The 14,198-nt window shown below is 40.5% G+C and overlaps 1 protein-coding gene across 8 annotated transcripts in view; it reads right to left on the minus strand.

The window, feature by feature from the left end:
- PTPN13 (protein tyrosine phosphatase non-receptor type 13) overlaps nucleotides 1-12,713 on the minus strand; it is a 146,742-nt gene extending 134,029 nt beyond the window's left edge. For all 8 annotated transcript variants that reach the window (XM_034771548.1, XM_034771553.1, XM_034771554.1 and 5 more), the window contains exon 1: nucleotides 12,599-12,713. In XM_034771548.1, coding sequence (XP_034627439.1) covers nucleotides 12,599-12,713 — 115 coding nt within the window. The remainder of the gene's footprint in view (nucleotides 1-12,598) is intronic.
- Between the last annotated feature and the right edge of the window lie 1,485 nt (nucleotides 12,714-14,198).

Consider the following 14,198-nt stretch of genomic DNA (forward strand, 5'->3'; position numbering starts at 1 on the left):
TGGTCTTCCACTTGCGCCACCATGGCTACACTTCTGTTTTTAGCACAATCGGAGCTAGCATGGGTATGTCTAGCTAAGCTGGAAATTACACCTACTCCAGCGTAGACATACCCCTACTAAATACCTTTTTAAAATGTATTAAACAGATGACCAAGTGTCCGTATTACAATGAAATATAGGAAACAGTAAACAGTGACACTAATTGTTTAAGTCTTAAAGGTGCCACAGGACCCTCTGTTACTTTTTACTACCCCAAAGACTCAGTTTATTATTCCAGGACAAAAAAAAAAATCTTTCCTACCACACACAGGGCTATACTTCTCAATTTTACGGAATAAACAATTAGTGTCACTGTTTACTGTTTCCTATATTTCATTGTAATACGGACACTTGGTCATCTGTTTAATACATTTTAAAAAGGTATTTAGTAGGGGTATGTCTACGCTGGAGTAGGTGTAATTTCCAGCTTAGCTAGACATACCCATGCTAGCTCCGATTGTGCTAAAAACAGAAGTGTAGCCATGGTGGCGCAAGTGGAAGACCAGGCTAGGCAGATCACAACCCCATCTGAACCCGTAAGTACAAATTCAGGGCAGCTAATCCCTCCTGCTGCTCACGCCACTCCAGCTACACTTCTATTTTTAGCACGCTAGGACAATCGGAGCTAGTGTGAATGTATCTTATCCAAGCTGTAAGTAACACCTCCAGATCCAGTGTAGACATATCTCTTGCTTTTGTTTTGTCTTCTTTTTCTTCCTATCTTCTCTTCACTTTGTGTATCTTTTCTTTCCTTTAATAGATCACGGTGTATATCATGACCTTCAGCAGCCATTTCCTCTTTTCTTTCACTCTCCCTCTATTCCCTTATAACCCTTTCTCTACCTCTTCTCATATGTTTTCTGTCTGGACGCCCAATGTCTCTCACTTTCTCAATACCAAGCAACAGAGGATCCTGTGCAAGTCATGACTTGCATCTGAATAAGTGAGGTTCTTACCCACGAAAGTTTATGCTCCCAATACTTCTGTTAGTCTTAAAGGTGCCACAGGACCCTCTGTTGCTTTTTACAGATTCAGACTAACACGGCTACCCCTCTGATACCTTCTCAATACCCTATTTCTTATCACATCAGTCTCTCCCCACAACTCTCTGTCCACACCCACCCATCCATCTACATAGAACTTGAAAAATTATAGCTGATTCCTAAGAGCCAGGGGACCCAACTAAGATGAAAGGTACGACTGTACAGGGGCAATATTTATGTGAAAAGCCAAGTCCCCATGTCTTCTTTCTCAGCTGGTAAGAAGTGAATGGTGGTTGAGGTCTTGCCAGAGTATTGTCTATTGACCCTACTCAGGGTAAAAGATGCGTGATCAAATTTAAAGCCCCCACCCAACCCTTCAAACCCTCTGGCTGCTGGAAGGTGCACATATTTTGTCATCCTTGCACTGCAGAACCTTCTGGGTACTCCAAGCGTGGGGTACAATTCTACCCCTCTTCCAAGTTCCAGGTTGTGTTTTTTAAGTTCTTTCACAGTGAATACATCCAGGGCCTTCCTCTGCTGCCTCCAGTTTCATGAGCTAATAAAATGATGTAACAGCTACTGTGCTAGTGGGAAGAGCATTTCTTGGTACACCCCCAGACAACTCCCAAAGGCAATGGCTCCTCCAACATAGGAAGGACCCCGTCTCAGAAAATAGCTCTGGGAGAAAGTCAGAAGTGTGTTTTTTCCCCCTCTGATGTTCCTTGCTGCAAGTCACCCTACTCACTATTGTCTCTGGCCATCTTTCTTCCCCTGATTTTACCTGGCCTCACTGTCTGCTTATTGGTGAGCTAGAACAAAGAGGAAATATCCCCAGGGAAACAATAGCAGGGACAAAATAATTAAAGGAAAAAAACTTGTTTACGGCTGGAAGAAAACACATAGACAGCTCAATTCCTGCTGCTGGTGTTCCTGTTACACTAACACTTTCATGCTGAGAAAGGCAGGCCAAACATCCCTGACTTCCTCTTTGAATTACTTCTTGACTCAGGGTCCCCTCTCTATGGCAGGAGTCATGTCATTAGGGCAGTGCATGTGCCAAGAAACATTCATCTGAGTCCTGCACTAAATCCGTTATGGTAACTATAATAAAGAAACAATTAGCCCTTAACAGATTGCTTTTCATCCACAGATCTCAACACCTTTAACAAACATCACTATTCCCATTCTACAGCCAGGAAACTAATGTACAGAAATGTGGGATGAATCATTTAATTTAACAGAGCTGGTCAGTGACTATGCTTGGAATAAAACCCAGGTCTTTTGACTCTTAGGCTAGTCTTCTATCCAATGGACCATGATTCCCATAGGTTTCTGAATATCAGGAGCAAAACTGGAATCTTTAATTTCACTCCGCCGCTCTTTTGCAAAGTGAAGAGCACCAGTAAAGGCTCTGATACTCCCTGGAGAGTTTGAGAGCCACCACTGCATCGGTTTATACTCCATTCATATCTGGAAGACCATTTTCACAAACAGAAGAACTGGAATTTTTGTTTTAAATCAAGTCTTAAATTCTGCAGAAGCGAATAGGACTCACTCATGAAAGCTAAGTAGGTGCCCTGGGTGAGTGGATTTTTCAAGCTTCAATTAAAATGATAGATAGCACAAATAACGTGTGTTGGACAGCAGCACTAAAACGTTTCTTTTTAAAAAAACATGGAAGGTGATACAGCAATTTTGTACAACTGCTTTAGAAACAGATTGTGACTTGGTATTGTAAAAGCTATCCTTTAAATATGCATTTACAGACTTTAAAAAACCCAGATCATTTACTCAATAAACCTCAAGGCCTTCTTCAAAGTAATTACTGCCTGTCATGTAACTGAACCCATATATTAAAAATCCTTTTGAAGAAAAGCTTGCACAGACACTCTGCTCATATTTCTGAATTAGAAGACATGCTTGTAAAAACACTTTTCTCCAGCTGGCTCAAAGAAAATAGTCTGCATTGTGAACTAGATGCCTACTAATTGTGGATAAACAAACTATTTTTTTATTGTTATAATGTAAAAAAAATGTTTTAAAGACTGAAAAAAATTGGTTGAAAACATATAGCAAAAAATGCTCATCCCAGGATCATTAAATAGATTTACAAACCTTTGGTACCTGGGATTTAACATGTAAAGTATGGCAGATTCCTTCATCAGAAGTATTCTGTGCAAGTATTCCAAAAATATATACTTACATGAATTAGGAAATATGACTTCCATGGGTATTTCTCACTTAAAATATTATTCCACTAGCAGTTCCTGATAACATGAAAATGTGTGTGATGTGCCATCGCTGGGAGACCATGGAGAAGTAGAAGCAGTTTTTGTAGCTGTGCTAGTACTAGGTATAATGGAGGAATTTGTAGTCTGTTCTTATTTAGAGTAACCCTTTTTATTCAAACACTTGACAAAATATCTCAGAACTTTCTTCTGTGTGTTTATGATTTGGTTAACATGGGTGGGGTTCTCTCTTTGGGGAAAAGACAAATAAACATTCTCTTTTTACCATCTACTTTGGCATGAAGACAGAGTATGGGTGCTTATGAATATATATACAGCTTAAGGTTCACATATATATGCTACATTACAAAAATAAAAGTTTCACGTTTGTCATTTGAACATATGTGGTATTCAGCTATTACTGTATAAGGACTTGTAGTTGGGAATCCAAGCTCTGATATTCCAAATAACTCCATACGTTGAATTAAGGCAACAATAATTCTGAACCCCAGATTTATATTAATGGAATAATGATATATTCCCTATACTCACTACTTGAAATACCAGCTCTCCTCTCCACTGCACCCTCACTTACTGTATATGGGAGGATACATGGACCTGGGGGTTATAGCATCCCCAAGGCCACAGTACAGACTACCAAGTGGATTCCTTGTCCTGCCAGCCCCTAAAGAGTTCTTCAGCACACACCCTTGCTGCCCCGGTTATACTCTGGGACCAGGATCTGCTCCTAAAGCATTGACAGGCTCCAATTCAACCTACAAATTAATGTAGTTCGACCAATTTAGACATAGGAATAAAAATATGTCCTTTGACCTTTTTCTTTTCTTCCTTTTCCTTTTCATTTCAGGACATTTATTCCCAGAAACATAGGGAAAGTAACTGAATGGGAGCGTCTAAAGTAGAATATCAACAAAAGTAATTTAAAACAACATAGCCATTAAGCCAGGTACAAAGAAAGTGAATGACCTTTTCCTAGAGCAGGGGTTCTCAAGGGACCCCTCAGGGGGTCATGAGGTTATTACATGGGGGGGTCGCAAGCTGTCAGCCTCCATCCCAAACCCCACTGTGCCTCCAACATTTATAATGGTGTTAAGTATATTAAAAAGAGTTTTTAATTTATAAGGGGGGGGTCACACTCAGAGGCTTGCTATGTGAAAGGGGTCACCAGTACAAAAGTTTGAGAATCACTGTCCTAGAGGCATAGGATCTTCTCCTGAGGTCAGGGAGAGGGCGAAAGAATCTTTCACTAATTATTAAGTTTCTTCATGCCTGCTCTGAAGTTGTTCTTGTTTTGCTCCTCCAGAAGAACTCTTAACAGCAATAAGGGAAACATCCTCTGAGAGGTCCCTTCCTTCTAACCAAAATACAGGAATAATCTTTACAAAAAACATCTCCAAATCCTCCTTTCAAAACCACTGGAATTTTTGGTATGGCTTCTGATCAATTATGTGTCCACTAGTCTTTACTAAGCTATAGTTGTCAGCCTTCTGAGCTAATTCCAGAACTATGCAGCTTGGTAACAAAACACTTGTGAGAGCAGAGTTTATTAAGCACTGCCAGAAGACAGATAAACAGTGTGGTCCAGTTTAAAAAAAGTGAGACAGAACTGGTTTTAAAGGCAATAAAACCAGGGAGATTATTCAGGTGAACAGTAAGCAATACAAATGTAAGGCGCACACACACACACACACACACACACACACACACACACACACACACTTCAATCAGTGTCCCCTTTATGACTATAAATTTTATCAGATACAACTTCATTTTGTTTCACCCGTCCCCACTTTCTTTTGTGTGACAATTAGCAAATAGTAAAAATAGAGAAAAGTCTCTCCATGTAACAGTTTCACAATACTCATCTTTCTCAATGCCCTGTTCTATGGATGTCACAGTTTTTTAAGGGTATGCCAAGGCCAGGTTGTGGGAGGTCAGGCAGGTGCCCAACAAGTCTTTAGATAGGGCCAGATTATGCCCCATTCTGCAATCCAGCGGAAGGGAGTAGATGGTGCACCATACCACCACCATTTCCTGTGCATACACAGAAACAAGCTCTGCAGAACTACTACATCCTCTCCTTGTTCAGGTGGGTGGGAAAGGAGAGGGGCAGGGAGATCCCTGTCTCCGTACCCCCAACACACCAGCAACATAGTTACAACAGCACAAGGGGGGAGCGTACACTGTGACCTGTTGCAGTTAACTCCCTTCTCAGAGTAGTGGAGAGACAAGGAAGGAAATTTTTTTATTAGGGGTTTGCTAGTAGTTTTAATACTATGACTAGGACTTCAGCTAGGAGTTTCAGGTCCTAGAAAAACATAATTAATACTTCCACACCATCAATGTTTTGTAATATTGCAATGCATGCACGTACATGCTCTTTCTTCCATACAGCCACAATTTGCAAGCTGGCCTGGTCTCGCCCCACTCCACTCTGTATTATTTTTAACTCATTCGACTTTGCCTGGTCCTATTGGATGTCTGTTTCACCTCAGCTCCTCGTTTTATTGCACCTGGTTCACATGTTTTTCTGTCCCCACCACACAAACCTTGATATGGGATTGGACCAGGTGATAATATTAGGTCCTTTCTATCTTTAACTTTTGGTGATTATTCACATGTTATCTAGTTGAAGCAGGTGAATCCTGCTTTATTTTTTCTTGGCAACAAAAAACATGACATGCTCTTTTCATTTCTACAGACACACACCAAAGATATTGCACCTGAAAGACTTGTTACTTCTGACCTCATGGAGTACAGGGTGCAAGACCCAGCGTGTCTGAAACAGCTGAGACACCCTCTAAACAACAAACTTGTTGTTGCTGGTAATTAAGTAGGAGGAGGTCTAGGATCAGCTTTTTCAAATCTATCCACAGATTAATCTAAATATTATCACTACTCTAACTAGCAATACCAGATTGCCTGACCTTCTCCTCCACTTAATAACTTATCATACAACATGCAGCCAATTCAATGTCCAATGTGTCTTTCAGTGATAGGACACTGCAAACCATTTTTTCATTACTTATTAACTATGGAAACAATTTATAAAGTGCCTTTAATTGGAAAATGGAGACAGCCATAGGAGAGCAGTAAGAGGTTTAGAAAACAGGACTTATGAGGAAAGGTTGGCAGAATTGGGCACATTTAGTCTACATATGAGAAGACATAGTATTAAAAGATATAGTAATAGTCTTCAAATAATGTACAAGGTTTTTATAAAGGGGATGGTGATCAATTGTTCTCCATATCAAGTTAGATTAGGAAAAAAAGTAATAGGCTTAATTTGTAGCAAGGAATTTAGGTTAAGTATTAGCAAAAGCTTTCTAACTACAAAGATAGTGAAGCACTGGAACAGGTTACCTAGGGAGGCTGTGGAGCCCCATCACGGAAGGTTTTAAGAACAGGTTAGATATACACCTACCAGGGAGAGTCTAGGTGTACTTAATCCTGACCCAGTGTGGGGAGATGGGGTAATGAACTAGTTGAACTCTCGAGGTCGCCTCCAGCCCTAGAGTTCTAGGATTTAATGATTCTGTCATCTGCTAGAATTGTAAATAAGAGTAGGCATAATAATGTGCATGTCTATATACTGGCTATCGAATTATACACACTGTAATTAATCCATCTATGGTAAACAATATAAGAAGTAATTTCATCTTGGTTTTTAATTAAAAACCTTGAGTGGGGGTAAGGTTCTGGGCTCAAAACATAAAAAATGCAGAAGGCTACATTTAAAACAGTCAAGAGTTTTGGAAGTAAAGAGGTTATCAAATCCATAGTAGTAGTTTGTTTTTGGCCAATCTTCTTCCATTACATGGAAAAAATAATTTCTGAAATTAGCCATGTTACGATAGTGATTGTTCAATGTTTGCCGATAATTGGATGCCTTTGCCACTGTTGATTATGAGGTATTGCTGATGTGCCTGAGAACCTTGGAGGGAACGAATGGAAATCCCAAAAGGTTGGGTTTGGGCAAGTGCTTCTACCCTGATGACATTCTCATTTGGAACTCTGCTGCATTCTATTCTGTCCTCTCCTTTGTTCAACGTATATACGCCGAAGCCATTAGAAGAGTGAGAGGCAGCATGGCTTATGGTATCTTCAGTATTCCGGTGAGAGTCAGCTGTGAGATTTTTGTCTCTCTTCTGACCCAGACAATACAGTCAAGCAGGCATGAGATTGGGGCATGCTTCCGGTTCAATCCAGGTAAAACAGAGGTGATGTTTTGTGATTTGAGGGTAAATAACTGAAAGATGTTACTCTTAAGGAGCGTGTTTCAGGATGGCTGGCCCCTGTAAATGAAGAACGTCTAGCTCCCCTGTGCCAGATTAAGCCAATTAAGAAAGCAGGGCAGCAGCTGGGACTATCAGGAAGAATCACTGGATTTCTCTTCCTTCTGGGAGAGAGACTTGGAAAGAGGAGACAGAACGAGGTCTCTAAGGAAAGCTCTCTGAAGACACTCCCAGGAAAGAGAGAGGAATTATCCGGAAGCCAGCAGAGAGGCTGGCCTACTGTCTTTCATGAGCCAAAGCCAGTGCCAGAGGACTGAAAAGGACTGAGAGGTAGGGATCCAGTGGCGGGGTTAGTTGGCTGACCTTCCTGACACAAAGCTAGTGCCGGGAGGCTGAAAAGGGCCTGGCCAAAGAAGGCGAGAGAGAGCTGAAGGCTGAGAGAAGTAGAGGGAGATGGCTGCTGGCCCTTGGAACTGTAGTGCTGAAGTAGAGGGCCAGAAAGGACTGAGGCTGGGAGTGCAGCATGGTGAGAGACTACAGGGCCATAGGAGATAGCTAGGGCCTGGAGAGGGATGCTGTGGCTTTACTGGATGTACTGTCTAGACTATGGTTTGGAGACTTGAAATTGAATCTGGGCCTCCTACATCCCAGGTGGCCAAACCACTGGGCTACAGCTTATAAAGAAGGTGGTGATGGGGGCAGCAGCACCACCAGCTCCTCCTCTGGCCAGTTTGTGAATCTAGTTTTGTTTTTGTTTTTTAATTTTAAAAAGTGAGTTGAAACTACATGAAATGGTTTGTTTCAGGTCAAACTTCAGGTGTTGATTTTGACCTCTAGAGATTTAAATGGTTTGATTACCACAGCTGGGGTCTGTGGAGATGCTTAAGTTGGAATTCTCTTGGTATAAGAGCATGGGAATGCTTGCAGGTCATTCTCTGTGAGAGTCCCTTTCCTTCAGAACGTGCTCCCTCCAACCCCTAGCTAGCCCAAATCTGCCGACATTCAGGGCACATTGCACAGCTAATCTCTTTAAAGGAGCTTTTGGGGTAGGAAATACTGTTTGAGAGGTTGCATTTAGTGGGGGTGGGTGCATTTTATCTGCACAGTAGTCTATTCGGTTTTTGTTATGCTTTGTGGGGTTAGTGCTGGTTCCCATTTCTTTATATTAACTATGTTTTTAACCAGCTGATGGTCAATCTCAAGTGTAAGACAGGTGTCTCTCATGGTGCTATAAATAAGGCTTTTTATAAATAGATTTGTCAGCTTAATAATCACCAGTGTATGGAAACAGAACATTTAAATCTAAGTATTTCTGAATGATAACTTCCTGTAATCTTCGCCCACCAAAAATCCTCAAGACCACACACACACACACACATGCACATACACACACACACAGAGCATTTGCCATAGAAGAGTCAAATGCTAGCAATAGCTACCTCCCTGCATTTCCAGTAATAATTAAAAAAGGAATATATAGTATATATTTAGAATAGGAAATAACAGCAGTTTGTCAGATAACACAGTGTGTTACATAACAGTAACTTCAAATTCAATGGGACTCCATAAGGAGTCTGAGCTGGAAGATTGCATTTCAAGATCACTCATGTACAGAGGTTGTGGGGAGCACAAAGAGAAGAACTGGGGCTCCGAAGAATATAACAGATGTACAACCCTCAAAAACAGCTAGTGTGTGAGGGCAGAAGGTTGAGAGTAGTTTTTTCTTAAACCTTTATGTTATCAAGATAATATATATATATAAAAATAGCATCAATCAACAAACTCAATTGGACCTGGGCTAGTAAAATCCTTCACAGTAACTAGCAGTATGTTCTACAGCCGGGATACTCAGATTGCTGCTCTCAAGCCACAAGTGGCTGTTTAATGTGTCTCCTGCAGCTCTTTGCCGCACATAATATTAAAACACTGTGTGATTTAATTATTAACCAATCTGAGGCCTGGTCTACACTGGGGGGGATCGATCTAAGTTATGCAACTTCAGCAGCTGAAATCGACGTACTTAGATCTACTTACCGTGGTGTCTTCACTGCGGTAGGTCGACTGCTGACGCTCCCCCGTCGACTCCGCCTATGTTTCTCACTCCGGTGGAGTACCGGAGTTGATGGGAGAGCGCTCAGCGGTCGATTTATCATGTCTTCATTAGACGCGATAAATCGACTCCATTGAATCGATCGCTCCAGAGGTAAGTGTAGACATGCCCTAAGTTATTAACCAATCAGGATGCTTTTACTATGCCATTAAACAATTAAGTTATCAACTTGCACTAAGTTATTCACTTATTTGCTGTGAGAATAATACATATAAAAAGAAAATATTTTCTTCATCATACTGTTTAAATATGAATAGTACTATAGTAAATGAAACAATGAATTCAAACTACTGTGGCTCTTTTGGGTAATGGTGATCGCTAATTTGGCTCCTGAACCACTGAGGTCTGAGTATCACTGTTTTACAGGCTACATTCCTAATTAAACCTTTCAAGTACAGACATACAAATAAACTAAGCATTGATTAATCGACTTTGACTGTGCTTTTTATTACAAGTCTGGGTTGTTGCTGGTGGTGGCCTTTAAAAAAAATTAAAAAGTTAGAAAGGAAAACCCTATTTTAGGACAACAAACAGAAAATCTCCTCTCAATTACAGCAGATGTACTCAATTGAAATAATATTTTCCACAGGCAATTTTTACCTCTGAAAATAATTGTGTGGTAGGAATTAATAGGAGCTCTTTAATGAAAATCAAGCTTGTTCTAAAATAATCCTAGAGTCACTACATAGTAATTCCTGCTGATTATTGCCTATTACATACTTCAAAATAATTGGCTAACAAGCCTTTTGTTACTACAAGATTAAAAGCCTAATGGGTTTGAAAGATTTATTCCAGTTCTTTAAATATATTTGAAAAGCTGTCCCATTTGTGAACTGAAAACGTTTTTTCATAACTTTCTTTGTAACCCTTTAAAACAAAATTATTGTCCAGTATAGATGACCCACGTTTTGAACTCTGAACTTTCTAATTCATCTGAACCTTCCAGAAAATGCTACAACAAGGCCTTATCCTACAAAACTTTACTCACATGAATAGCCCCATTGAAACCAGCAGGACTAGTCATCAGAATGGGCCCAGTTTGTTTCTGTCCAAGTCACTTTCTGAAAACAGCATTCACTAGTTTGCCTCAGGAAGAAAGCATTATAAAAAGTATATAAAATAATGAATGGCATAAAGAAGGTACAACAGGAAGTTCTGCCCTCCCTGCTTTGTAACACAAGAATGAGGACACATTCATTTAAATTGAAAGATGGCAGATTCTAACCGATAAATGGAAATACGTTTGACACGATGCATAATTAGACTGTGGAACTCATTACCACAGAAAATCATTGAGGCCAAGAATTTAGCAAGATTAAAAAAGATCGGACATTTACATGGATATCAATAATATCCCTAGTTATCCTAACTGACAATAATTTTGGAAGGAAAATTAAACCTCATGCTTCAGGGCTTAAACCAATCTCTAAATATTAGAGATCAGGAAAATCCAACATCTACCTAATGTGAGATGATCTGAGCAACCAGTGCTAGCCACTGTTGGAGACAGCAGCCTAGACAAAACACAAGTCTGATACTATATGGCAATTCCTATGTTTTATTTTACACTTCTGTTAAAAAATATGAAGTGACAGTTTGGAATTATATGCTTGAAAAAAAAATTTAAGTGGGCATTTATTAAGTAGCTGTGACTGTGTAAATAAATCCTTCCCAAGAACAGATGGTGTTTTGGAGCTGTTTTGGGCTGGGACCCACTGCACCTGCAAATCATGCCAGGATTGGAGGAACAGTTAAAAAGAAGGAACTCTACTCAGATGGGGGGAAACCTTGGGAAGGGAATAGGCTGTTGAGCTTCTCCAGCCCTGGAGAGAGGACTGACAACTTACAGAGCCCCTTCGCTCCCAGAAGGAGGGTGCAGACCCCAAGTCAAAGGTGAAAAAGAACTGCAGCGTTGCACTGGAGCCTAGTGAACTCCGAAGTGCACATTGATACTCCCAGGACATTGATAATCCCTCTGAAGCAGTGATACTCACACCTCAATGGTTCAGGAGCCAAATTAGCCATCAACATTACCCAAAAGAACCACAGTAGTGTGAATTCATTGTTTCATTTATATGTAATTCTCACAGGAAAATGACTGACCAAGTATTCTACAATTGGTTAATAACATAGTAAAGGCATCCTGATCGGTAAATAACTTAGATTGGTTAATGATTAAATCACACAGTGTTTTAATATCATGTGCTACAAAGAGCCGCAGGAGACACATTAAAGAGCCACTGGTGGCTCCTAAGCCTCAGTCTGAGTATCACTGCTCTGAAGTAAGAGACGCCCATATCTTGGAGGAAGGTTTTTCTTTACTTTTCTTTTGTTTAACCCCTTTTGCTGACTACAGAGCTGTTTGGTGGCATCACCAGAGACACAGAAAGGGGACAAGACAGTCAAGAGGCCCTGCCAGAAAGTGAGCACCAGCCTGCTAAAAAGATGCCCTGCAGTATCCACTGGGGTTGGGGTGGAGTAATTGGACTCATGTGTGTGCCTGCCCCATGTAATCTAAAAGAGGGTGTCCTACCATGGGCAGATTTGTAACAGTTGCAAAAGTAAGTAATTTTCAAAGTAGGGTCCAATTTTCTCACAGTAAAATTACACATATAGCTGTATGTGCATATTTATGTACAAAAAATAGCACATGTAAATACAACTTCTCCACATTGGTACAAGTACTCTTTCAGAGACCATCTTAAGTCTGACTTCTGAGCCTAATTTACATTTGTAAAAAATTTGCAAGGGGGAAAGGAGGATGGCTGCAGGGAGAAGGAAAAGAGAATGCCCTTAGGTTTGCCCAGGGTGGTTTAGTGCCTAAAGAACTCATCATATACAGCATTCCAGATGCTCCAGATTAGCACCTGCCACACTGTCATTTCTTCAAGCTTTTACTCCGCCAAAGCAAAGATATTTAACCTGCTCTCAACATTTCTCCAGTAGCATATGTGCTACCACTCTAAAGGCACAAGAGGTTACCTTTTCTGAATAACTCTTGAAGGCTTTCCGCACTTTGATTCAATACAGCCCATATTTCCTCTTCCTGCAGCGGCCCTCCCCGAACCTCCAGGGCTTCAGCCAGCGACACGTGCATATTACCTGGGAAAGAAGACATAACTGGATTAAGAAGGCATGTGCGCACATACACACACAGAGTCATTTTTTCCTTATTTGTAGCATTTAAGTGGAAATGTATATTTTTAAAGCCTAAATCACAAACTCTCTACCATGCTACTGTTAATAAAACATAGGTAGGGAGTGAGGGGGGAACCCCCTACATAATTTTAATCATGAGTGAAACTTGTAATTAAAACATCATGATTAGAATGAAGCAGAGGAAAAAAGGAACAGTTTTTGGGGAAAAAAAACACATTAGATTCATGTACTATCCAACAATTAACTGCAACATTCTAGCATTAAACTATCTGAACATCTACTATGGGCAGGAGTTTGCTTTGTTTAAACAACTGACCAGAATGATTAATATCTTCAGTTGATTTACATTAGTAAACCCATTAACACTTTCTGATTGGAAAAAGTAACACCAGCAATTTATCAGAGAACAATCCCCTCCACTCCCAACATCACAGTTTTCAGATTTTTCCTACCCTAATCACAACACAGTGTATGCTGCTTAGAGAAAGATCAGTTCTGAATTTATGTCTGCTGTATTCAGTGTCTGCTTAGTAAGCATGGGGAAAGTGTTGATGTATAGATTGTATCCCTGAAAATAATACAACTTTGTTGCTTCACAGCTAGGAGAGTTAAAGACTTTGCAAAGAATTTAACAGTGCTTTCATAGTCACAAAAGAATATCACCATAATGTGGTCCACAGTTGTTTAATCAATAAGCATACTATATGATTCTGACAATAATTGAATGTAACCCAAATGTATTCTTTTTATTAGTCTAAGCTCCATTCATCTGAGACATTTACTTGCTAATTTTCTGCAGCTGAGCATGGATGCCAAATATTTTCATCATAAGCAATTGTGTCATTTTAGTGAAACATATAATAATTCTGCTACAGATACAGATGGAAAGTCTGTCTCTGTTTCTCTCCTCTGTTGCAGCAGCATGCAGGTCTCTTATATAGCAAATTAGAGATCATAATAGCTTCATTTTCCATTTGGAAAGACTTCGATTCTGGCCTCTGTTCCACACAAGAACCTTGTGCCGGACACCGAGACTATATAGGGGTATGTGGGCAAACACCCTCAGTTATTTCTCCACCCAAACTTCCCTTGAGGAACAGTCCGAAGCAGAGGGGAAGGAGGCTAGTTAGTGGTAGGTGTTTGAGGAATAGGAGGCTAGGGCACCCTTCAAATGTCTCTGCCTGTGTGTGGGAGGGAGGGTGGGGAGGGAAGGAGGGTAGGGTTGAACAATTCTGGCCTCCCTATGAGAAGATACCAGTTCCTGGGGTCCCAATGCGGCCATAGGGAAGCCCATATGGAAGTGTTAGTTACACCACCCTTGGTAGTAAGAACGATCCTCCTGTAACTGTCAGGCAAAGGGTTCTTGGAGGGGTAGGGTCAGAGAACCCTGAACATAAATAGAGGAGACTGACTGACAGTCTTC

Source organism: Trachemys scripta, chromosome 5 (genome assembly GCF_013100865.1).
Source record: "Trachemys scripta elegans isolate TJP31775 chromosome 5, CAS_Tse_1.0, whole genome shotgun sequence".
Lineage (NCBI taxonomy): Eukaryota > Metazoa > Chordata > Testudines > Emydidae > Trachemys > Trachemys scripta.